Genomic DNA, 27189 nt, shown 5'->3' with positions numbered 1-27189 from the left:
TATTACCCCGGTTCTCGAGTCTTTACATTGGCTACCGGACTGATACAGGATTCATTTTAATATTCTCTTATTGGTTAAGTCGTTACATGGTTCAGCAACCTCATATCTCTCTATTATTTTTATCATTCAGTTACTGTGCTTGAATTTTGTTAGTATTTTCTTGATTGCATTCATAGATTATTATGCATGAAAATACTCACAACACGTACAAAACACAGAAATGCTCTTCAAATACCACAGACCACATCGAAAATGTGTCGGGGGACCTCAAAAAGTTAACAGATGCTTTATTAGATATGGAGATGCACTCGAACTGCAGAATCATCTCAGTCGATCTAACATTATAAATTCTTTCTAAATAGAGATATTAAGTTATCTGGTGAAACTGTATTTGTATCGCAATATATTTCTAAAAAATAAAAAAATATCACAATGCTAGATTTTTCCAATATTGTTCAGCCCTAATGTAAACATAGCTATTATTATCAATTAGTCTTGACTGCCATTGTCACTGGTGTTACTGAACAACATATATGGCTCTCATAGACAAGATGATGGCAAATGCAACAAACCAACTGCGCCGCCCATCAGGAAATCCGCAAAAAGTGCACACCAGTTTCAAATATAGTCAGAAGCAACCTCAAATTCAGCTATACAGGGAGTTGCAGCGAGTTTGTAGTCTGTAATTGACACAACAGCTGGAGACTGAGGCTTTACTGCTGGTCAGGACCGAGAACATTACAGACTCTGAGAGCAGTAAAAGGGAGCGCTTTCCTAAATCAAGAGCCGCCTCATCACTGCAACTCCTGGATTCCTACTTAGCAAGACTGAAACCCTTAAATGAAAGTACATCTGCTTTACTTCAGGATGGGCTGAGCAATTATGCTGAATTAGAGTAGCTGGACTATAACATCCTAATGCAGACATACTGACTTCAGCACAACCCCTGACCCCGAGCAGCTGGTGGAAATCTATGTTTAGCTCTGAGCCTCAACCGTTCTGTCTGGTAGGGGAAAACTACTCACCCCCTAAAAGTGCTAGCAGAGAGAAATAATCCTTATGTGGGGTATTCCAGATATAAATGCCACTGTTTCAACAAGACAAATGTATTTCCTGCTCGATCCCACCTGCTGCATGTTGCGATAACCCATATCAGGTTACACAAGCACCTTCCAACAATGCCCTCACACATCCACACTGACCCCAAGCACACACACATACATACGCCTGCAAACAGGAGGAATGCTTTCCAGATGTGCCAGCAGCAGAAAAAAAGATGTTAAGCTGTGAAGGAGGATAGTGAGATTGTGGTGTTTACTTTGGAGAGGCAGAAGGAAAGTGTACAGATAAGGACAGAACATACAGTAACGGTCAGTTTCTTTGTCCTCATTTGAGATGTCCAGAGGCTCTGTAGACCCAGTAGCTGGTTTGTTTTGTTCAGCAGCCAACATACTCTATGCCTGGGGATAGGGGATGACAAGAACTCTAATATCAACAGTTACACTGCAAAAATATTTGTATAAAGTGTGTGTGCAAATAATTATAATTAATTTTTGTGTGTGTGTATATATATATATATATATATATATATATATATATATATATATATATATATATATATATATATATATATATATATATATATATATATAGTTGAGGTCAGAATTATTAGCCCTACTGAATTATCCAATTTATGTTTAATGGAAAGAAAAAATCTTTTCTAGAATTCTTTTCTAGAAACACATTTCTAAACATAATAGTTTTAATAACTCATTTCTAAGAACGGAAATCTTTGACCTTTGCCATGATGACAGAACATAATATTTTACTAGATATCTTTTGAGATACTTTTATTCAGCTTAAAGTGTAATTTAAAAGCCTAACTATTTAAAATATGTTAACTAGGCAAGATATGGTAATAATATATTTACCAAATTTAAGGTCTGATTTCATATGCATGTAGTAAATACCTTCTGTTAATTGTGCTGATTATTATATTGTAAAACTATAAATAAATAATTTTAAAAAACTGCTCCAAAAGAAATTTTTTAGAAAATACTATGAAAGATGGGTGACATGGTGGCGCAGTGGGTAGCACAATTGCCTCACAGCAAGAAGGTCGCCGGTTCGAGCTTCAGCTGGGTCAGTTGGCATTTGTGTGAAGTTTGTACGTTCTCCCCGTGTTCGAGTGGGTTTCCTCTGGGTGCTCCGGTTTCTCCCACAGTCCAAAGATGTGTATAGGTGAATTGGGAGAGCTAAATTGTCTGTAGTGTATGTGTGTGACTGAGTGTGTATGGGTGTTTCCCCGTGATGGGTTGCATTTGGAAGGGCATCCGCTGCGTAAAACATATGCTGGATAAGTTGGTGGTTCATTCAGCTGTGGCGACCCCTAATTAATAAAGGGACTAAGCCAAAAAGAAAATGAATGAATGAACTATGAAAGATTTTTTGCTCTGTTAAACATCAATTGGGAAATATTTGAAAAAGAATTCATAGGAGGGCTAATAACTTTGACTTTAACCATACATGTATGTTTGTGTGTATGCATGTTTAAAGGCATTGAAAAGGATGCAAGTAAGATCTGAATCAACATCAGCCACTGAATCAAAAATAATAATAATAGCATATTCTGAAAGTAGTGAAATCCAACAAAAACATTTTTATATCAGCATCAAATTTACAAAATGCATGCATTTAGGGAATTTAACACAATTTCAACTGAAACCATGAAACTTTGCATGCTTCTTGGCAGTTTGTTTGCAAGACCAAGACAATTTTGGGAACTCGAAATGCAAACTTTACAACAAAAACAACAACAGTATTTCTGAACACTTTAAGATCTTGAACTTGAAATCCCAGTATACCAGCTAACATCGCTAACCACTGGTGATTAACAGCATTTTAGCCATTTTCGCAGATCTGCGTGAAAGAGTTTTGCTATGATAACGTTGTCATCTGTACATATTTTAGAAACAAAATATTTTAAACATCCTCTAAGCATTAATATTATACTTTGAAAAGTATAAGGTGGATTTTTTTCTCACATTTTACAAATTATTTTAAGATTACATATCAAAGTTCAATCAATTTAATTGGAATCAAGCCTCATATCTAGTCACTTTTTTCTAAACTCAAATTAAATATAACATCCACAACAGGGATATCTGCTAAATTAGCAAATATTCAATCTCTATAATAATCATGACTACCCTTCTAAGGAAACAAGACATGTGTAGCCTAAGCAAGCATGCTACCCAAAAACAACATTATTCGTATCCTACTCCAAACTATTTAATTTGAATTAAGCCTCATAGTCATCTAGTCACTTCTGAAACTCTAATTAAATTAAATATGCAATAGCAGGCTATCAATTTTCAGTATCCAAATGATAATTACCACTACAAAGAAGCGAAAGACATGTATAGCCTATCCTAGCATGCTAGCCATGTCCTTACGCCTACAGCTAATAATTGAAAACATCAGGCTTGATTACTTCAGCCAAAACAATCCTGGTAACACTGGAACAACAGAATGAACTACAGACAGCTGGATTACACCAGGAAAACACACTGTTCTTCTCTCTAAATACTGATCTGTCCTTCAAATTACACCCAAGCTGATAAGACTGTTCGGGCGCTGATACAAGTTTCCACCTCCTATTATAATCTTGCCAATGCTGGGGATTTCACCTCGTCTTTATCAATAGCAGAGATACTCCAGAACTGCTAACAACCTTGCACTATCGAAAAAACAAAAACACACACTTACATATTTACTCGCTGAATGTCTCATTCATTTTAGTCAGGAGGGAGTAGCAGTGCACCCGTTTTAAATCTCACTTTAAAAGAGACTCTTCTGGGCAGCTTGAGCACCTGCTAACCTGCGCTGCATATTTCATTTCAGGAGGAGGGGTTTGAAGCTGCTGGCCCAGTTCTGGTAGTACTGTGTTTCAGCATTCAGGTGTCTGACTGGGGTGTTCATGGGACTGAGGGAGTGGATAGAAAGTTGTCAAACTAGTTTTGCACAAGCCACGCCAAAAACATGCTCATATTACAAAAGACAGGCCAAAAGCGTGTTTGAATTTATAATGTGGGATAAAGGCCACTCATTTAAAAGACAAGATAAAGCACCATTGGCTACAGCAAAAACAGAAAGATGGAAAGATATAGTGGGAATGTTTTAGTTGAAATTGGAATGATGCATCTTTATTTACATTTATTCCTTGTGTGTTTGTGGTTTTAGAGTGCCCTATAAATAAATGATTAATTGATCAAAAAGAAAACAAAATTTGAATATATATATATATATATATATATATATATATATATATATATATATATATATATATATATATATATATATATATATATAGCTTGATATGTTATATACTACTTGAAATACAATAAAAAAAATTCTCAATTCAAAGCTGCATGGCAAAAAACTTAATTGCAATAATGCACAAATTATATAAACACACAAATACTAAATAACCAGGAAAAATACAATGTTTCAAAAATTGTACTTTGATTAAAATTCAAAAGTTTCATTTAAAATAAGTATTACAATAGTAATTTTTTTTCTATTTTAATAAAAATTAATAATTTACTAAATTCATGTATTTTCAGTTTTATTTATTCATGTGAAGACAAAGTCGAACATTCAAGATTAATACGTTATTATTCATATACGTTATAATTCATTTTGATCCACAGATTAGCTAAATCAAGAATTATATCTCATTTTTAATCGGAATTTGCTCTGCTAAATATGACCGGACAAAAAGCGCACCACTTTCAAGACCTCGATATAAAAAAAGGTATTTATTTTATGTAAGCAGCAGCAGTTGCTTAAACATTCTTTGAACAGATTATTGATAGGCCTATTAATGTTAACCGCGTGCATGTGATCATCCTTTAATTATTGCACGGTATGTTTTTCACCTGCTTTGCTTGTACTTATTTTTGTTAATATGGTTTAATTATCATCCTTTACAATAACATTACTTTAATAGGAGATTAACTTCCCATTTATGTATTGCTAACTTGTGATCTGAGACCTCTAGTTAGGACAGACCACTTTGCATAGGTTTATATACATGACAATAATTGTATTTTGTTTATGTTGTTGAATAAAAAGTGTATGTATATTATAATATATATTTTGCTAGTTTTTAAAAATTTTCAAATTATTAACATTTTTTGGCTAAGAAATATTTATTTATTTACTTATTTTTTTGGTGTGGCCAGAGAAAAATTTGATACATCCTTACTGTTGAGCCCTAAAAGACGTGAAATAATAACTAATTGCAATGCAACAACATGAAACCACACACAAACACACAAAACAGTGAAATCATGTCACAAACTCATGTTGACAACACAAAATCAAGTTATTTTAGCATGCAAAAGTCAATTTATGCATAACAAATATGTTTTCCCAACAACAAAATTGTGCCTAGTGAAAATGGCGAGTGGCTATAAATATTAGAAAACCACCAGCCACAGTGGCTGATGATCAAAAAAGTTAACATTGAGCCCTGATCTTTATTATAGAGAAAGTTTTTAAAGCAGCATTTATTTAAAATAGAAACCTTAGTAACATTACAAATATGTTTACTGCCACAAACTAACTAATTGAGTGTCCTTTCTGAAAAACTTTCAAAAGAAAATCAATCATACTGACACCAGCCATTTGAATAGTAGCATAAACAAACTGTGCTACAACCAGACATGTATAAATAACTGCCTGGGCAAAGGTTTCACAGCACAGAGAGGAAAAAAGGTCAGTGAAAATAGAAGCGATGCAAAGGGGTTAAAGTGCAGAGAGGAAAGAGGCTGCTTTTCCTCAAGGGATCTGCGATTTAGAGACAGTGTTCCCAAGACTAAATCAAGAGCAAAAACACATCCACAGGAACCGATAACAGACAAGTGAAGACAAAGACGGCTCACTAACATATATTTATTTCTCAATGCTTTGGGGAACCAGTACCAAAAACAAACTGAGGAAATGAAAACACTGTTGCTCACAGGCCATGCTAAAAGGGTATAAGCCCAATGGGAACAGTAAAACACACACATATAAAAAACACAGGCATTAGTTAATTGGGTGATACAGGCAGGCAGTATGGTGGTCGAATAGGGTCTTTGTTCAACATCTAGCGCTTGTTTAAGCATAAAGATACAAAAGCAAAACAATGAACTCATTGTGTACAGAATGGGAACGGAAAGGGAAATCATCACCAACATTTCCCCCTTCAAAAGAAACACTGGGTCAAGCTCCTTTATGAAGGACTCGAACCAAAGAGACAAAATATGAGCAAACAAAGCCATATGGAAAGGTTCTTTCTTTCTCCAATGGAAAAAAAAAGACTTCAGAGACATACAGCAGATGTCTGGAATGATAATCAGATGTCAGATGCAAAAACATGCAGAACATGAAATATGACAGTAGTCTATTTCTGCCTATCACGTGACTATCATTGACGTAACTTTTTTGGTTTGTTCTATTGCTAAGCTGCAAAAAAGCCAACTCAAATTAAATGTTTCAATTAAATGCTGTAGATTAATCTCACTTTTAAAAATGTAAATACTGTCACTCCAAGGATAAAGGACTATGCAGAAGACATCGGCGAGCAAAACAAGGCAAAAACTATAGTAATTCTGTTATAAATTAGATTGTTTTGTTTTACTGTAATACGTTCATTATAAAATGTGAAATAAATACTGTATTAGTTAATATAAAGCAATGTTTTCGAGTCATTTTTAAACATTATTAAATAAATTAGGAAATAACCCATGACAAATTTACCTTCGGCCCACTAGATTTAATCAAGATTTGTTTTTGGCCCTTTGTAAAAAATAGTTTGTGCATTCCTGATATAGAATATTTGTTTGCAATGTCAAATGCACACAGACATGTGCAACTTTCTGACAGTTCTCTTACCCTCCTGGACTCTGGGCAGGTTGGATTGATCCACCTCCAGCTCTGCCATCATTGCTCAACAGCTCGTGCCATTCAGCAACACCTAGATTCACAAAAGAAAGACTTAGATTAGTCCTTCACAAAAGCCAAGTAGTTTATTTGATCACTGAACATCCTAACAGATACTGAGGTAAATTTAGTTTTATATTTGCAGTCAGACTTTCTCCTTATGTGTGAACATACCTGGCAATAAAGTTCTTTCTCATTCTGATTAATAATTTCACTTCAGAAAAATATTATTTGCAAATTCTAACCTGAGAAATCATATTAGGTGCAAATGACTATCAAAGTACATCGTCGTTCACAGTCATTTAAATAATGTAATGTTGTTAAACCTAAATGTCAAACTTAAACTAGTCAAACCTAAATGCGATTTCATACCAAATATTCAAATTAGCATGGTAAACAATATAGGGACCATTAAATAAAGGAATGTGCGAATATAAAATCAACTTTACCTCAATCTAATACATCTACAGTTCATTTCTAACATTTGATTAGGGTGGACAAGGGTTAAAATGCACATTTGACTTCATTCTTCCTTAAACTATTAAACCCACAGGGGGGAAAAAAGTAAGCTCAGCACTTTCCTTAACAACTGGATTTGAATTGCAAATGATTACTATATTGTATATTGCAAAATAAGTGTTATGATGATGATTGCCTGTCAAACAAATTGCGATTATCTATGCATTTTAAGTAAATAACTAATTTGCCTGAACTACAATGCAAAGCTGATTTTGCACTAATTTAAGGTTTACTTTTTAGTATTTGCATAAAAATCACATTTATTTATTATTTAATATATTTTTATATATAACAAACATACAAACTAACAAGATTAACAAAAAAAAAAAAAAAAAAAAAAAAACAAGTAGTATCTTAAGCAAAGGGTTGAATAAGAAATAAAAATAAAACATTTACAGCATTTTTATTAAAAGTTAATAATCCACGTAATGTTAAAGCAAATAAATGAAAGCAAACACGTATATAGGCTACTTAATCGGGACGTTTTGCAATAATACATTTACACAAATCATGGACAAACACTATGTGAAGACAAAACATGACGAGGCAGCATGCGGCTCTGTAACTACACTTAACGAAACTACAACTCGACAAAAACAAACAAACCAGCAGAAGTGAAATGAATGAGGAGAGTGCTGTAACGTTTGATCAATTTTCACATTCCTCACGCGTTTTTCCACTACAAACGTCAGACACCGAAAACATTATTCACAGAGACACAAACAGTCTCTTACCTGGTCTCTGAGCTCTTCACTTCTTTACAAATGCGCTTTGTATCTTCAACTTCTTGTTGCATACTAGGGCTACTCAACCAAAAAGCCTCACTTCTCATAAGCTCATAGCTGAATTTGGCAGTGTCTCTGAAACAAACGCGAACTATAATTACGTACGTTTCAAAGTTTCCGACCAGACAGACTGTTTTTGACAACGAGACAATGCCATGAAACTTCCACAGCGATGGTAAGCCTGAGCGGACAAACTTCTGCTCCCTCCCTCCACCAGCGCGCCCATGACATCATCGCACCGGTTCACCCAATCACACCAAACATTAAAGAAAATATCTTTTAATAATGGGTACAGAGAAAGATATCCTCTTGCCTAAATTAGCAAGTTTTCATCAGCAGGCACTACTTGTGTGCAAATTGTGTTACCTTCAAAACTTCTCACCACACAAAACTATCTTGTGGGATTATTTGGATAATTGTAATCTAATGCTGATTGGTTTGATGGAGGCTTAATTTATTTATTTTCTTTATTTGATGATTTGGTAACTTACTGTCTTATGAACGCTTTATGACTGTTCATGACTTTCCTATTTCCTTTAAAGAATATAATACTGTTCTTAGAGCTATCCCCACAGGTTTAATGCATTTGGCCAAAGTCATATACAATGCAACCCTAAAAAATGAAAGGCATTGACATTCATGATAAAAAAATGTGACAATAAAAGTATTCATCTAATTCTTCGGCAAAGAAATCGTATTGTTCTGCAAGGCAGATTCCATTGGGTTGCATTAATTAATAATAAATACTGGAGAAAAGCTTAGTTGTTGCCTCATACATACTTTAATAAAACTAAAGAAATCCACTTTAAGATATTCCATAAAATATAACTTGTTTATTTCCAAATATGTTGATATTCTGAGTAATTGTACAATTTGTGGTAAAGATGATGAAACATTTTAATGATGTTTGTTTAATGCAATGTTTAATGTTTAATACATTTACTTTGTATGTGTGAATTTATTCAGAAGTTTTGGGTTTTTTTTTTTATTTTGGTTGGAATTTTTTATACATAAATAAAAATTCATGGCTTCATGCCTAGCTTTCGACATTTTCGGATTGCTTAAATATTTCTGGATGTGTAACAACAACAAAATGTGTCAGGTTTTTGGTGAAAGAACTGATGAAGAACTGTTGTCTATTGACCCTGATTTGATTCAGATAGATCGCCTGTAATGCTCTTAATTAATTTTTTTTCTTACACTTATACTTTTGTAATTTACTTACCTCTTCCTTTGCTTTGTTGGCCTTTTTTCTTTTTGCAGTTAATGTATATTGTATTTCCCTCTCTTGTATCTCTCATAAATTGATCTCCTGATTGTAATTGTATATTTTTATTCATGAATAATAATAAAAAAAGATATCCTCTTGTCTGTATTCACTCTTTAAAATAGAAGTGACTACTTTAATGTTTTTACTTTTCAAAATGCACAGGTAGTTAAGAGAAAAAATTACAAATGAATATTTTGAGATGCTTTTCCAGTTTATTTATTTAAGCTCACTTAAAATATCAAATTTAAAATCACAAATGCATAATTTACTTTATTTAAAAAGCATTTAATAAAAGCGTGGCATGATAGTCTGTTCTCTGCTAGGATTTTAGCCTTGAATTTCAGCTTTGGTTGATTATATTATATTATATTATATTATATTATATTATATTATATTATATTATATTATATTATATTATATTATATTATATTATATTATATTCCTTTATTAATCAGGGGTCGCCACAGCGGAATTAACTGTCAACTTATCCAGCATATGTTTTACGCAGCGGATGCCCTTCCAGCTGCAACCCATCACTGGGAATTATATTATATTATATTATATTATATTATATTATATTATATTATATTATATTATATTATATTATATTATATTATATTATATTATATTATATTATATTACATTATATTACATAATATTATATTATATTATATCACTTAAAAGTTTGTTTATTTTCGTCTGTCTGTTCACATAAAATAATAAATTCTCACCCTGTGCACATTAATCTGGTTCGACAAAAAAATATTGCAATAAGATTAAATCACCATAGACAATTAATCAATGATTGTGACAGATATTCCAGATCAACTTTTTGGTTTATCTTAGGCAAGGTTTACACTTCCATGTCTCCTACATTTACAGTGTATTGCACCAGGCTATGGCACACTCTAAATGCTGGGTTGTTGTAAATACACTGCTTTTTTAGAGTGTGTCATTTAACAACCCAGAATTTTTTGTAAGAGTGTGTCATCAGTTTAAAAAAAAAAAAACCACATATTGATCAGCTTCATTTCTGAATATTGGGGAATTATGATCTGATGTTGCACAGCCTTGCATTACGCATTGTTATTTTGTATTTGAAACTGTTTAATGCTTGGAGCAATACATGCAAACAAATTTCTCATGGGATCAATCTTTCATATGAAGATCAACAAGTACAGGCAGACTGAGTGACGTACAGTATAAAGCGTTGTCTGATTTCACTCCAAGCTTTTATAAATGTCAAATGTGCATTGATAATATGACTTCACCAGTGGATGATAAACAAATGTGTTGCTCTCCTCAGCAGATGGCGCATCTCAAGTTTATATCCCTGCTGCTCTTCACTTTTATTACCGCTATTGATATAATGTCGACAGCATCAGTGTTACAGCCTAAAACCTCTTTACCTATGCATCAGTTGTGAATTTAAATAGACTGTGAAATATACTTCCATCCTTTTTGCTGTGAAAGGCTTGCATAAAAGACAGCTGACACATTCATAAAATAGTCTTTTATGTGTCGTGGAGTTAATACAAGGACATTTGCACACCTGTGTTCCCGATTTACAAATTCAGTAAAACAGGTCAATGAGATTCAAAAGTGATAAAGCCCCCCGATTTATTCATGGGGACATTAATGCAATGGGATCTAAATGTGAAAATAAGATGTTCAATAAAAACTAGCATTTGTTATGGTTGGTAGTGTGGGGTATATAAGATGAGAGAGTGTCTGTGCAGCTGATTGACCTGACAGGAGCTGGAGCCGCTGTAGAGATGATCTGTAAGCTGTTTGTGTTCTGCTCTGTGCTCCTGCTGTCCTGCAGTCTCCTCTCTGCACATCCCGTTACAGACACTGCTGAGAGGACCTACACCGGCCCGGGTGAGTGCTCTCACACATAAATCAAGCAGAAGTTTTTTTAGGGTTTGAATTAGGGTTAGGGTTTTGCTTCTTTACCCCCCATATGGTGTATGTTTTACCTAATGTATTTTTTTTCATGGGCATTAAAGGTCAATTGAACAAACCGCCAGAATATATTTAAATATACACTTATATTTAAATATATTTTTAGATTATTGTCATTATATGTTCACACATTTAAAATAATAATAATAATAATAATAATAATAATAATAATAATAATAACAACAACAATAATGATAATAGGAGTAGTAAACTGGATAAATATATATATATATATATATATATATATATATATATATATATATATATATATATATATATATATATATATATATATATATATATATGTATGTGATATACATTTTTTATATATTACTAAATGTTATTTATTATTAATACTAGTAATAATATTATTTAATTAATAAATATTAACTATATTAATATGTCCACCAGCATATTAATTTGGGTGTGCACTCATTTATGTTCAGCTACAGTCTACAGTGCTCAATTATGTAAAATAATTATACAATTTATTTCATATTATTATATGGCTATTCTTCTAAAAAAATAGTAACATCTCTATATTATAATTGCATAGTTTATCTATATGTTTATATAATAATAATAATAATAATAATAATAATAATAATAATAATAATAATAATAATAATAATATATCTAATTTGCAATCTAAAAATAATATCTAATAAATTAAATATTTTGCCATCACATATAAGACTAAAATGACAAAATTGAAAAGAGTTTTGAACTCAGGGTTGAATGTTGAGTTCATCAAATATCTCATTACTTCAACTTAAATGGAGTAAGTTCACAGATTAGTATTAACTCAAATCGGTTTCCTCAAACGGTTTGAGTTGTCGTAACTTATTTAATTTTACAGTACTCAGTTGGTTTGAATTCTCTTCATTTATTGGGTTTTACTGTGCTCAAATTGCAAAGTTTTTCTGTGAACTTTATTATTTGCATCTAACATTGTTCACTGTTTGTGACATTACCAGACTTATGTATATATTCGGCAAAGACATAGCCTACTACTATTCAACAAGCAGTTTATTATTATTTCAGTGTACAGATTAAAACAATGAACTAATTAAATGTTTATGAATAATTTATTTTGCAATGATGAAATGGAGTTACTCCCCCAAAAAAGTAACTAGTTGTGTTAATTACTTTTATGTAAACTAATGCGTTAAGTTACTTTTGAGTTCCTTTTTCTGGCCTGCCTGAGGCTTCATCTCTTTCAGAACTTGCAGGGTATTCTTCTTTTTTTAAGATGAGATTTGCATTTAATGACACTGTATAACATCCACCTACATTTACCTTAAAAAATAGAATAATGTTACCTCCTGAGATGCTGAAGCATTACATGCTCATTTTCTCTGTCTGATTCAGCGTGATTACACTAGTTTTAATTCAACAAACTATTTTTAAAGCAATTAATTAATCTAAAAAGCAACTGGAGTTAAATTAAAAAAAAAATGCGTTTCTTTACTCGTTTCTTAGAAAAGTAATATTATCACTTAACTCGCGTTTCTCATAATGCGTTACCCCAACACTGATAAAATGTGTGTGATTGGGTGTTGTAGATTCGGTGGAAGAGGCCGGAGCTGTCACTATGGACGATTTCTCTGTGTCTGACCTCACTGATGTCCTGCAGAGGGCAGCAGCAGCACATTCACCACTGCTCAACAGAGACAGTGAGACTCCATCTGACCTGACACACACACACACAAACGCTTTCACTTTCAATACTCATAATGTTTTTTTTTTTACAGGTATCAAAATGTCTGGCCAGATTCCTAAAGACGCTCTTAAAGAGGTAAATATTGCTGTCGCGACGGTCAAACCGACATCAAAAAACAAGTCAAAAGGCAAATCGATTTGTTGTCAAAACCTTGACGTCCATATGACTCCACATTTTGACCACCAAAATAACGACACAAAAACTATTATAATATGAGATTTTAAGCTTCAGTTGCAAATTACAAATTGACACTTTTTTACTCTCTTGATGTCAAAACAGACATCAAATTGGCATCTAACATTGGGGTCAAAAACATCTAAAAAGAACAAGGTTGGGTTTTTTATGACCATGTTAGATGACAACCTGATGTCTATTTTGACATCAAGTTAGTCAAATGACATCAAATCGATTGGTATTTTTGATGATTGTTTTTCTATTATTTATTTTTATTTATTAAACTATTAATTGTTATTTATTATTAATTTATTATTTTAATACATATTTTCTGATGTTGTTTTTGACAAATGCCCACTGGGGTGTTCATGAAAATTATCTTCGTGATGTACTGTTTACATGTGACCAACAGTCTGTTTCTCTTCAGTTTCTTCTGGAAAAACCATATCGCCTAGTTTCTCCCAGCGGTCTTTGGGGCAGTAGAAGGCAGTTCAGAAAGAGAGGTGGCGGCGCAGACTGTTTCTGGAAATACTGTGTTTGAGACATTCACGACACACTCCATGCAGTCACAGGGCTTTTATATAGACTTTCCAACCACTCTGGACTCACAATTATACAACACAAATGCAAAATGTACAAGACAAAGTTACAAACACGTGCAAAAACTCTCACAGAAAGACTAATGTAAAATATCTGTCCATATGTTTTCTACACACATTTACCTTTTAATGCATCTATGCATTTTTACTGAGATCTAATATTGAAATACTTCATCGCCAATACTATCTTTACAGAAAAGATCATAACAGCTGTGTGTTATAAAGTGTTTAACTCTAAATAAATGCCAAAATAAAACTATCCAGAGTTCAAGAAGTTATTCCTTTTCCAAAGTGAATTCATCCATGTATATATATTTAGCTCTGTTTATTTTATTGGTTATGCAGAGAGCATGCAGGAGAGTGTAAACCTTATTCAGGAGCTTTTGGTTGATTCAAGCATTCTGAAATGGATTACTCAAATGATGATACTTTTCAACCTTGGAGGCTGGACATCCACTTAGATGGAGATGACAGACGGTATCTAGATCCATCTATAGATTTACTGGACACAGAAATAAAGAAAAAAAAGACCATTAACATTATCGCATCTTAGTTTAAAAAAATAAACACTCCTTTGGTCATGTTTAGCACATTAAATATACTCTAGGGCAGGGGTGTCCAAACTCGGTCCTGGAGGGCCGGTGTCCTGCAGATTTTAGCTCCAACTTGCCTCAACACACCTGCACGGATGTTTCTAGAAAGCCTAGTAAGTGCTTGATTAGCTAGCCCAGGTGTGTCTGATTGGGGTTGGAACTAAACTTTGCAGGACACCGGCCCTCCAGGACCGAGCTTAGACATGCCTGCTCTAAGGGTATGTTCGCTTAGTTACATGAAAAGCATTCAGTGATTGCTTCACTACAATCTGAACATTGGTGCACAAGTGGTTCAGACCAAATAATCTGAAATTGTCACCTCCTCCCCTCCAAAAAACCCATAAATGAAATCTTTTCATTCCACAAAAGCTTTTTATTTATAGAGCAAAAATGTTACATAGATTATTACAAATTATTAAAATTATTTTAAAGATATTACAAATGTGTCACACTAAAAAAAACAATGTAATTTTAAAAACGTATCAATAAATGGTTCTTTGGAAATACAAAATTGTTCTTTCAAGGTATTAAGGGCTTTTGCAGGAACTCAGTTATAGAAACTAGTCATAATTGTCCTAGTTGCATTCCTATCATATAATATCATCGTATCATATAATAGTGTAGTCAAGTGCAGCATTCAACAAAATCAACAGGCAAAGGACGGAGTATGCAATCGTGTTTTCATTATTAGCTATAAATGTTTTATGATAGTAATGATTGAACATAACCTATGACTATGACTAATTCTACACTCAGAAATAAAGGTACAGGAGCTATCACTGGGGCCGTACCTTTTCAAAAGGTATTTGTACCTGAAGGGTCCATAATGGTACCTCAAAGGGACTTTTTAGGTACATTTGGGCACTAATATGCACCTTTGAGGTACCACTGTGGACTTTTTGGGAAAAGTACCGCCCCAGTGACAGCTCCTGTACCTTTATTTCTGAGTGTGTACTAGTTTTCTGAATGTTTATAGTACCTGTATGTGGTGTAACACCGTAAATACTGTAAACAAGGCATATTTACATCACTGTAGTTTCTATTGTATTGTGCTCTGAAGTGGGAGCTAATTTAGTTGCTGAAATAATGGTCACACTTTACAATAAGGTTCATTAGTTAATGTTAATTAATGCATTTATTAACTTGAACAAACAATGTACAATACATTTACTACAGTATTTGTTCATGTTAGTTAACGTTAGTTAATGAAAATACTGTTGTTCATTGTTAGTTCATGTTAACTCACGGTGCATTAACTAATGTTAACAAACATGGACTTGGATGTTAATAATGCATTAGTAAATGTTCAATTATGATTAATAAATGCTGTACACGTGTTGTTCATGATTAGTTCATGTTAGTAAATGCATTAACTAATGAACCTTATTGTAAAGTGTTTCCAAAATAATTAACAGTTCCTGAAGTGCAAATTTGCAAAACAAAGGTTCTTCCACTAATTGTTCTAGGAACTATTACTATTTCTGTAACCTTCTTTTATTAGAATGCAAAGTGGAACAGCCAATGGTGCCTTTTAAAGAATAAAAGCTGCTGATTTTTACATTTTTACATTACGTGTACACTGTATGAGAAGAGCAGATGAGTGGTTGTTTACCTGCTGTGGACTCTTGAAGGTAAAGCTCTATGTACTGATACTCCTAGACGTGGCAAGTCTCTCTTCTCCAGATCTGCAGTATCAGACCACAAGACAGCGGGAGAACCTGTGTCCAGCAGCTGTGTGTCCTCCTGTCCATCCACTGCAGCCATCGCTCTGAAGAGATCTAGCATCTAACACACACACACGCACACACTGGCTCTTAAAGGTAGTCCAATACTCTATAAACAGGCCATAAACAAAACCAGATGAATAGGCAGTTTCTCAGCTTTATGACTGAATGACAGTACTTGAGAAATCAATAGCGAAGTGTCTTCACCTCTCTGACAGTGTCAGCAGTGTCTACAGGCTGACTGTCAGTCCAGAACACACACAGCAGCAACAGACTGACAGACACGCTGAACAAACCCTTCATCATAATGTATCTGGAAAACAGCACACAATTACAGTTATGCACAAATTTATGAGAAGAAGGTCTCGAAAATCCCATATTTAATAAATATAAACAATTACATGGTAAAAAAATGGAAAGTCAGTGAATCAGTTTTAAAGCAATGACAACAATCATTGATAAAATACTATTATACAACAAAAAACAATACAATACTTATAAATAATAAAAACAACTTATTTATCTACACTAAAGAAACATAAACATGTATGCAGTTGAAGTCAGTTGAATTATCAGCCCCCATTTGAATTTTTTCATCTCTTATTATTAGCCCCTTTAAGCTATATATTTTTTTCGATTGTCTACAGAACAAAGCATCTTTATATAATAACTTGCCTAATTACCCTAACCTGCCTAGTTAACCTAATTAACCTAGTTAAGTCTTTAAATGTCAATTTAAGCTGTACAGAAGAGTCTTGAAAAATATCTAGTCAAATATTATTTACTGTCATCATGGCAAAAATAAAATAAATCAGTTATTAGAAATGAGTTATTAAAACTATTATGTTTAGAAACGTGTTGAAATCTTCTCTCCGTTAAACAGAAATTGGGGAAAAATAAACAGGGGGGCTAATAATGTTCTTTTGTTGAACTAGTCATTAACAGTAACGATCTTACATAAACCTCTAATTTCTACTAGATATGTAATCTTATGATACATTGCCTGTTTTTCATACTGTTAGTATTAATCAGTTTATATATATCAGTTATATAACTATTATTAGTAGTATATAAGTTTATCAGTTCACAACATTAACAAGAATGTTTGTATCAAATGTAAAAACATTTAACGCACATTTATATAAACATAATATATATTTATAAAATACTATGTACATACATAATTAACTGAAAATCTCTCTCGTTATACAGTGCTCAGCATATATAAATACACCCTTCACAAATCTATTTTTTAAATTCATATTTTTAATAGGAAGCTATACAATATTATATTTGTGCATATACATTAGATTAGTCAGTACTGAAGCTAAATCTGGAGCTTATCTAACAAAATAACTTACGATAACGGTATAAAAACTAGTACACCCAAATTTATATGTTATAGAAAAATATTAAATACAAATTTAAAAAAAGAGGAAAAATCAAGAGAAGCAAAAATTAGCAAAATTTTGTTGAAATTTTTTTTTTTTTTGCAATATTTTGCTTGAATTTAATTGTATTATCTTTCAATTTCTAAATAAGTTTGATGAATAAAATATTATTTTAATAAATATATTTGTTTAATAAATCTGTTTTGTTTAAATGCACCAAAATACATTGCCTATATTCACTGAGAAATGGATACAAATAATCATTTTCAAAATGGGGTGTACTCAATTAGGCTGAGCACTGTAAATATTCTGACATAGTAACTAGCACAGTAATAAAACAAAAGAGAAATGTTTATATATATTTCAAAATGACAAAGACTATGTTCTTTACCTGAGCAGCTTCCAGCGATTCCCAGGTGGATCTGGTTGTGCAGAACACAGCGTTACACTGAGCTTAAAGAGTCGTCTCCACAATTTATATCCTCAGAGGAGCCTGAGCAATAACCGTGTGTTACCTGGTCCATAAACTCTGCCAGGAACTGACCCCATCACTGCCCCCTCCTCTGGCCTCAATAATGCAGAAAACATGCCTCTTCAGCACTAACACAAATGCACACACACTGCAGTCATTTACTGTCATCATCAACTATTATTACAGGCTATTAAACAAATACATTTCCTGAAAAAACTAACTGGCCATCAATTTAATCATTCCCTCTGAATAGAAGTCCAAGGACAACCAGGAATAATAAAATGTATTGAATGACATCTTTATTGAATCAATATTTACTGTCTCCTTATGGAATTCAAACTGTAATCTACAGAATGACAGTGTGTTGCAGTGACCAGAAGAGGGTGCAATTCAACTGGAGATTTATTCTAAAAAATTAAATAGACATTTACTCACCAGTATGACGCTTCAAAGCCCTTAAGTGTTTCGTTCGTCTCTTCTCACAAGGTAGGTGTTTCAATGAAAATATGAGAGACCCTCCATTAAAAGCATATTCACTTTAAGTCTGACGCTCAAAATGTTCATTAAGAGATCAAAAAATAAATCAATAGCGGTTTCCAAATGTTCTAGATCGATAGTTTTAAAAGATTACCAGATATAGTTACATTTGATGTAAGCTTTTATTCACATAGCTAAGACACGTGGCGTTAAACACCGAAAGGGAAACCATTGATTCCATTTTTCCGCGAGTCTTTATCTGGCCGTTTTCAGTTGTTGATTAAAATGGAAAACAAAACTTGGCTAGCTTGGAATTTTTGCAAAGGTAAACTTTTTACAAAGGCACACATTTATCCTTCTCGTTTTTTATGTTCTTAAATTAGCTTCAAGCGCAACACAGTGGTTGGCTCAGTGGTTAGCACTGTCGCCTCAGCAAGAAGGTTGCTGGTTCTAGTCCCGGCTGGGTCAGTATTACTGTGTGGAGTTTGCATGTTCTCCCCGTGTTCATGTGGGTTTCCTCCGGGTGCTCCAGTTTCCCCCACAGTCAAAAGACATGTGCTATAGGTGAATTGAATAAACTTAATTGTCCATAGTGAATGTTTCCCAGTACTGGGTTGCAGCTGAAAAGGCATCCGCTGTGTAAAACATTTGCTGCATAAGTTGGTGGTTCATTCAGCTGTGATGACTCCTGATGAATAAAAGGACTAGGCCAATAGAAAATGAATGAATAAATTAGCTTCAGAGTTCACATTTTCAAAATGGATGTTTCTAATGGTTGTAAAAACGCTGAGATAAATTTTTTTCAAACAAATTGAACAACTTTTTACCTTTTTACTTGCGAGAATATATATATATATATATATATATATATATATATATATATATATATATATATATATATATATATATATATATATTTAACTATAAGCCTAATTCAATATTGTAGTTTTATAAACTATGACAAAAATGTATCACTATAAAAAAATGTTAATGGGAATTGTTTAATGGTAACTGTAAGTTCTCACTGGTTTAATGTTAAAACCAAAACACAATAGAAATCATTAAAACATAGTGGTTTAAATGACTAATAATTGGTGGTATTTGTAGAAACCATTAGAACCTCTGTGATGGTTTCTACAGGTTACCAATATTGCAGGTGGCTTACAAAATCCCAAGTCATTTCACTTTGCTACTATCTTTGAAACATCATGTCCTGCTATTTAAGTCATGCAAGCAACACTCTACCTCTATGAATGTGGAAATGCAACATTCATATTTGCACAAAACTCGAACTTGCTTGTTTTGTGAGAATCACTGAGCTTCTACTAGAAACAATGAGATTTACTCTTAGCCTTTTATGCATCAAACAGGTATAGGTGGTGAATATCAGTTTATGGTCATTGATAATTGTTTATATGTAAACAAAAAAAACTTCACTTGAGATGTTTTCCATTTTGCATAATTATTTTATTTTGCACAATGCTGCACTTATTTAAAGAAGTGGAAATAAAAAGTGGAATGTTGGACACTTGCACTTAATCCCATAGTGGAGGGGTTGGGCTTTCAGATGTATGCAGCAGTGACAAAATAACCTTAAAGTAAGCTCATAATCTAGATAGTTGAGTGTAAATAAGTGTGCAAGTACGTAATGAACTGTGTTATTTGGGACTTAATTTTGGATCAAATCACTTGAGTTTCACATGCATTTTTTTCTCTGAAATGTGAAGAAACGTACAACGTTGTAATCTGAGATTTCATTAAAAGGCCTTCATTTGTGTACTGTGGAATTTTTTAAGAAGACATTTTCATTTTGGTGGCGTAGTAAATATCATTAGTTTAGATCAGGGGTGCCCAAACATTTTCTTATGAAGGGCCAAAAACCAAACTTAATGAAGCTAGTGGGCCAATTGTAAATATAGTTGCCATTGGTAATTTCCTAATTAGTTTAATAATGTTTAAAAATGACTAGAAAACATTGCTTTATATTATCTAATACAGTGTAATATTTTTCACATTTTATAATGATCTTATTACAGTACAAAAACAGTCTCATTTATAACAGAATGGAGTTACACTAGTTCTTGCCTTTATTTGCTTACCCGTGTCTCCTGCATAGTGCTCTATTTGTCGAGTGACAGTGTTCACGTTTTAAAAACTCTGATTCATTTACATTTAATTAAAACATTTAAATTCAGTTTGCTTTTTTGTAGCTCAGCAATAAAACAAACACACAAAAAAGGTTACGTCAAATTAGAAAAGACAATCTCTGTTATATCTGCATTCGCCCCAACCCTCTCCATCTATCTCAGATGGGATGGTGGGCCAAATCAAAGGGTAAAATGAGCCAACTTTGGCTGCTGTCCCTACTTTGGGCAGCTCTGTTTTAGATACTTTTAAAAAAACTTTTGAACTTCAAGTGAAAACAAGCATTTCGTAAGTTTTTCCCCTTTTATTATTTTACAGCAGAGAGAATATAAAGCATTCAGAAAACATCTTTCATATTTTTAAGGGCAATTCAAAACATTTTGCATGGCTTCAGCAGCTGAATTCTCTTTTTTAACATATCCATCGATTCAGTGACTCTTTAACATGCAGTTACAAAAATAAATTGCTCAAACCAGGGGGAAGGAGGAAAAACAAAGACATTTAGAAAAAAGAAGAAACAAACGAAACCAAAAAAAATCAGGGTTCAGTAGGAAAGGAAAGGGCTACATAATTGGGAAAGACACAGAGAAAAGACAGCTAGAGAGGAGAGGAAAGTAGATCTAACACTAGTTTAACATGCAAAGTGTAGAGAGCCCCAAGTGTAGCTTGTAATAAAGGCAGGGCCGCTATTTTCTGGGTTTGAAAGGGATGAAAACGTGCAGCTCCATGAAGGGTGTCGTATAAGCACTGTCCTTAAACTACTGCATTCTAATCTCACAATACTGGCATTTGCATAAGAGTAAGTCAGCTACGTGTGTCCAACAGATCGCTGTCCCCATTAGGTTTACACAGGTCTCCACTTCAGGAATTGCTTATTGCTCTGTGTCCATGAGTGGTGGTGGTGGTTGGTGTTTTCTAGGGCCCTGTTCTGCCCTTTTCTAAAAACGGATGCGCACGGAAAGGCAGTCTCTGTCTCTAGGTGACATGACGAACAAAAGTGGATGAGGTATCTTCTGTGGGCTGAGCTGCGATACCGTTAAAATGAACCCGTATGCAACCAGGTGAGGTTACCGTCTCGCGCTAATAAACTACGCCTGTCCTGTTGAACGTCTACATCTATGGCTATATGATGACGATGAAGATGAATCAATCTGAGCAGCACTTTTGATTCATTATTGTGATACAGTATGTCCACGGCAGTGACTATAGGAACCGGAGAAGCTGCGCTGAACTGAAACACATCCATGCGTATTTACACTAGCATTCGTGTAGACCTGCTCCATTCCAACGGGCTCTTATACAACAACAGCAGTGAGTGCCGCTCTTTCAACAAATGGGGAGCGAAGGTACGCCAACTCAGCTCACACAGTTGATTTAAAAAAAGGCGAACAGCATGACATGTTCAGAATCACAGTAATTTGATCAGGACAGTCTGGCTCATTTCCCAATAAGCAGCAACTAAATCTCAAGTGACCTGCTCTACTTCTTCCCCTTTTCTCCAGTTTGGCACCTGAGTTAAGATACAAAAGTGAACCCGACAGATTCACACCCGAGGTTTCAACTGCACTAGTGCCATGGACACTTTACGTGGATATATATGGACACAGTTCTGTGGCGCGTCTTTTCATATGAGGTACGCAAGTTTGTTTATACCTGTTTCTGCGGTGGAGGAGTTGTGAAGGAATGGGAATGGAAAGTGGAGTGAAACTCAATTCCAAAACGAAAGAGAAAGCCAAATTCTATTTGGAACAAAAATATATATTCATGCTGCCCCTGTAGCCCTACAGAAAAACCACATGAGCGTGAGATCACACGTGAAATGGAAATTTCGGAACATATGACCTTGTTTTCTTCCCCACACTATAAAATATTACAAAATCAAACATTTCACCTGTGATTTCATCATGTGGTCTCCCTGCTGGGGTAAATGTTTTGATTTCTTGTACTGTAAAGTTACGTTTCAAAGCCCTCTTTCTGGTGAAATGTCTGCAACCCATGAAACCAGCTGCTTTACAGAACAATATTTCTTTAACAAGTCTACCTGACTACCAAATCTACAAAAATAAGCATGCTTTGGGTGCTGTTTCAGCCACCCGGTTATCTATGTTACCCATGCAAGCATAATAAGACTCGAGTTGCCACCGCAGTGCATCAGCTGACAACCTAAACTGCTACCGGAATGATGAATGCAAGGCAAGAACCAGCCGGACTGAAATCTGCAGTCCTCGCGGGTTCATCTGGCAGTTCCAATAGAGGACGTGAGTTATGACGAAGCCATAAAATCCTGGTGTGGTAAAATGCAAGGACAAAGAAACAATTACCAAACGGAAAAGAAAAGAACCAAACAAAACGCAGACTGTAATTCACTTCTCGCTAATGCCAGTCTCTTGCAAAGCTCACATGCAGACTGACACGGCTCGCTGGATTTAGAATACGATCAGGCACTTCCAACACAAGAAAACATTTAGGTGACATTCTCTTGACGCAAATACAAAAGAAGCATTTCGACATGAGGGGAAACTGAAATACACACATTTCTAGTGCATCACTTTCAGGAATACCTTCTCCTTTTTCCACGATGACACCTGCTGTTGAAAGTACCGCGACCCCATTAAAACAGATTGATCTTTGGAGGTATGACGCCAATGTTTTAGCACCAAAAGAATAGCATTTACATGCATAACAGGGAGCCAACTGTAATGTTTCTGTGCACGTGGTTATTTCAGCTTCACGTTTAACTCACAGGGTGTTTTTTTGCACGTCTCGCTGAAGTAGACTTACTTAAAGCTGCTATAAGGTCCATTACTTCTGCATTCGTCACAGGAAAACATTTGTACATCGTTTCAATGACAAAAAACAAAAACAAAAGTATTTGGGCTTATGAAGCACGAAACAAACAAATACACAAATAAACCAAACACGATATGTGAAATACACCATTCTTCTTGACCGGCTGCGTTCAACGGTTATGCAAGTGAGTCACGTTTTACCATGTGATTATCTGTTCAGCAATGAATAACTTCCTTTAAGCAGTAGCATTCACATTACTTGGCACCGTTGGCAAAAAGATTCTTGGTAGCCCCGAAAAACAAAGGAAACAAACAGATGTAAACATAACCTAATGATCATTTTGCCTTTTTCTCCTACCTCATAAATACAGTATTTTCATAATCGCAGGAAGGTCATGCTTTAGCAAAATGTTCTTCTCAAGAACATTCAAAGGAAAATAAAATACTCTTATAGTGAAATAGTTTTACAGAGCATAGCCACTAATGCTTTTGAACTCTTTTTTTTTTTTTTGTATCTTTGTTCGTTTTTGTCATGCACATACAGTAGCTTGACTTTATCCCAGGTATTTACATTATGTACAAACGATACAACCATACTTCTTAGGCATTCAACAAAACTATACAAATATTCAGGTTTCGATAATCGTTAATCTGTTTTGATCCCCTTCAATGAGTAAAATAATATATTTCTAAAATACAATCCCGCTTAGATAAATGTGTTACTTTGCGTACCGGCAACCCTCTTTATATACAGGAACCGCTCAGTTGTCAAAAATATGGATTTGTCTAACCCCGAGTGTGGAGACCTTTCAAACGGTGTCAAAGATATCAAGGCAATGTATGCAACTTTCCCTTAGAAAACCTCGTTATTTAGGCAAACAAAGGCTTTACCGATGACTATTTAACATTGGATTGACAACAAAAAGAATTACAAATTTGCCAATAGTAAAGGACGGGCATAGGTGATGGCGTTTGGTGTCTCCAGTACATTCATGGAGTTGAAAAACAAAAGTGGCCTAGTTTCAAGCATGCGTAAGACAAGATCTGCCTAGAGCGATGTCTTGCTAACTCGGAATTGTTTCTAGTGGCTGAATATCATCAATTTGAAAATAGTTGTCGTATAGCTGTGTCATCCACACGTCTTGTTAGCAAAATAATTTCAGCATTTGACAGGTCACCCAAGCCTGCTTGTTTACCTTTTACATTCATTTGCAAGCCAGTCTCTCCTTGTGGCTAAGAGAAGACGGGCAATCCTTAATGGACAGATTGGAAGTTTCTGATCAATTGCTCTGGCTGTGGAGAAAAGCATGTACAAAAACCACTTCATCAATTATTCATCTTTTTTTTTGGTAACTTTAACCACTAAACACATCTTGTCATCTTTTGAAAACACTCGGAACAGGTCCGGCCATGTTTCTGTGTTGACTCCATATATTTTGTCACCATCTTTCTATCTTCATTTATCCTCTTTCTACAAGCCACTGAAGAGCTGGACTTCCCTTCTTCCGGTTTTCCCCTTTTTCAAATGAAACATTTAAATGCTCATCCAAAAATGACAAAAACAATCCTTTAAAAAGTGCAAAAAATGCCACGAAGCGAATGTTGTTTCTCCTAAAACAACGTCCTTTGAGTTTATTTTGATCCACAGCAATAGGCTCATTCCTTCGTAAAAGAAAAATAGAAGGAATAAAGAGATATGAAAAAATGCAGTTGTTTAGTAGCCGAAGTATCAGTCATACAGTAGTAGTAAGAGTTGCAGTGTTCTTGCTATTTTTGTGTTTTTTTTTCCTCTTGTAAAACGTCTCTGGTTGAAACCGAAAAACTGAAAGGAAGAGTCTGGAGAGTAATGTCACATTGTGAGGGAGCTCTTCTGGACGCTCTCATGTTCCCTGGCCTTTCTCAATTCTCTCACTCTGAAAAACAAGACACACATTAAGAGACACGGGTCAAACATCTCGCATCTCAAGACATTTGAGCATTTATTTCACAGAGCAGAGAAGGTCAGATCAAGCCCTGGTTAACGGAACTGTTTCTTTTTTTGGGTGTGGAATGCAAAAGCAGACATTTAGCAGAATGAAAATGATGGCTGTGCCTTCTTATAATATGTTGTAGGGAAATAACACAGCTTGGACATTCTTCTAAACATCTACTTTTGTCTTCTACAGAGAAAAAAAAAGAATGTCAGCTTTGGAACAACAGTTTTAGTAAATGAAGGCAAATATTTTTTTGTAGCACTTTGATATAGTTCTGTTTTGCGCGTTAATACTATGTACTTATTAAACTGGGTAATAAGAAGGTGCTATCTCTAAACCTAACCTCATGCTTTGTAGTTACCTTGTGTGTGGTGTGGTGTATTGTGGTGTGGTGAGACCCCTCACATCACTTTAAAATGCTTTGGGTGAACAGTATGGCCATACACAATAAATGTGCTATTAATACATATTACATTAACTTATATAACCCAGCACATTCGTAAGTAGTACAAGTACACACACTAAAAATATAAAGTACAACCGATTTTAGTCTGTCTTTGCAAGTTTTCTAAGCTGATCAAGACTTTAAAAATCATATTTTATCATTATATTATTACAATGCAAAATACCATTTCTCATACTAAAATGTGTTTACAGTAGATGTATTTATTCAGTGCTTCTCCCCTTTCGATTGAATGGGTGTTATCAGTGGTTATCAGCAGATAGATATGGGCCAGGAGGGGCCTTCTGCACCTACTGGTAGGCTTAGAAGGCTGTTATCATTCATCCACATGGTTAATCAACTATAGATCACATATGGCTGCGGCCGAAAGTTAACGAGAATTATTTATATTATTTTGTTAAATTTCCCATTAAATGTATTTTATTAATGTCTACTCCTACCCCAACAGTCACAGTAATGTAAAAACAGATCTGGAGTGTTCCTTATTAGTATAGCTGATTAACCATGTGGATGGATGATAACAGCCTTTTGAGCCTACCAGTAGGCGCAGAAGGCCCCTACTGGCCCATATCTATCATCTGAAAACCACTGAGAAGCCCATTCAATCGAGTGATAACATTCGAAGTTGGTGATTTATTTCTGGTACGGTAAAACAGCCATTACTTCAGTTTTCATCATCAAATCATTCAGAGATCATTCTTGTATGCAGATTTGATACATTTTGAAAACAGAGCTGCTGCCTAATGATTTTTTGGAAACCATTAAACATATTTGAGATTTTTTGATGAATAACATGTTCAATGTTCAAAATGTTTTAGGTTTTATGTGACTTTTTTTCAATAGAACATTCAATAAGATTTTCTTTTTTGCTAAAGTTGCGGCCTTTTGTGATTCATAACATGTTAATAAATTCTTACTAAATTAATAAATTAATAAATTCTTACTTTTATTCTTTCTAATGAAGAATAAAAAGTTGTTTTTATCTTGGATGGATTAAATTGGATGGAGTAAATTAACAGCAATTTTTATTATTTCGTTTTATAAATATGCTTTTATATATTATATATATATATATATTATATATATAAAACATAATAATAAAATTTACAAGAATTTAAAATCAAATCCTGACCCAAT

At 34.1% G+C, this 27189-nt stretch overlaps 3 protein-coding genes across 16 annotated transcripts in view; 1 reads left to right on the top strand and 2 right to left on the bottom strand.

The window, feature by feature from the left end:
- Positions 1-8470, bottom strand: part of ccdc187 (coiled-coil domain containing 187) — a 37313-nt gene extending 28843 nt beyond the window's left edge. For 2 of the 4 annotated variants that reach the window (XM_056449727.1, XM_056449729.1), the window contains exons 1-2: positions 8244-8470; positions 6943-7024 (exon numbers count right to left, since the gene is read on the bottom strand). In XM_056449727.1, coding sequence (XP_056305702.1) covers positions 6943-6994 — 52 coding nt within the window. In that variant the 5' untranslated portion in view covers positions 6995-7024; positions 8244-8470. Of the gene's footprint in view, positions 1-1363; positions 1461-3768; positions 3913-6942; positions 7025-8243 lie in introns of those variants that run through there. The other 2 variants (XM_056449726.1, XM_056449728.1) reach the window with 2 other exon arrangements.
- Positions 8471-11289: 2819 nt separating this feature from the next.
- Positions 11290-14284, top strand: uts2a (urotensin 2, alpha). The gene is made up of 4 exons (XM_056449735.1): positions 11290-11445; positions 13095-13205; positions 13284-13327; positions 13854-14284. Exons 1-4 carry the CDS (start codon positions 11340-11342, stop codon positions 13965-13967), a joined length of 375 nt encoding a protein of 124 aa, XP_056305710.1. The 5' UTR covers positions 11290-11339; the 3' UTR covers positions 13968-14284.
- A 6833-nt stretch (positions 14285-21117) lies between these two features.
- Positions 21118-27189, bottom strand: part of camta1a (calmodulin binding transcription activator 1a) — a 656204-nt gene continuing 650132 nt past the window's right edge. For all 11 annotated transcript variants that reach the window (XM_056449716.1, XM_056449720.1, XM_056449714.1 and 8 more), the window contains one exon: positions 21118-25529. In XM_056449716.1, coding sequence (XP_056305691.1) covers positions 25497-25529 — 33 coding nt within the window. In that variant the 3' untranslated portion in view covers positions 21118-25496. The remainder of the gene's footprint in view (positions 25530-27189) is intronic.

Source organism: Danio aesculapii, chromosome 23 (assembly GCF_903798145.1).
Source record: "Danio aesculapii chromosome 23, fDanAes4.1, whole genome shotgun sequence".
In the NCBI taxonomy this organism is placed as follows: Eukaryota; Metazoa; Chordata; class Actinopteri; order Cypriniformes; family Danionidae; genus Danio; species Danio aesculapii.
The sequence above is the reverse complement of the archived record's forward strand: the minus strand, read 5'-3'. Positions and strand labels throughout refer to the sequence as shown.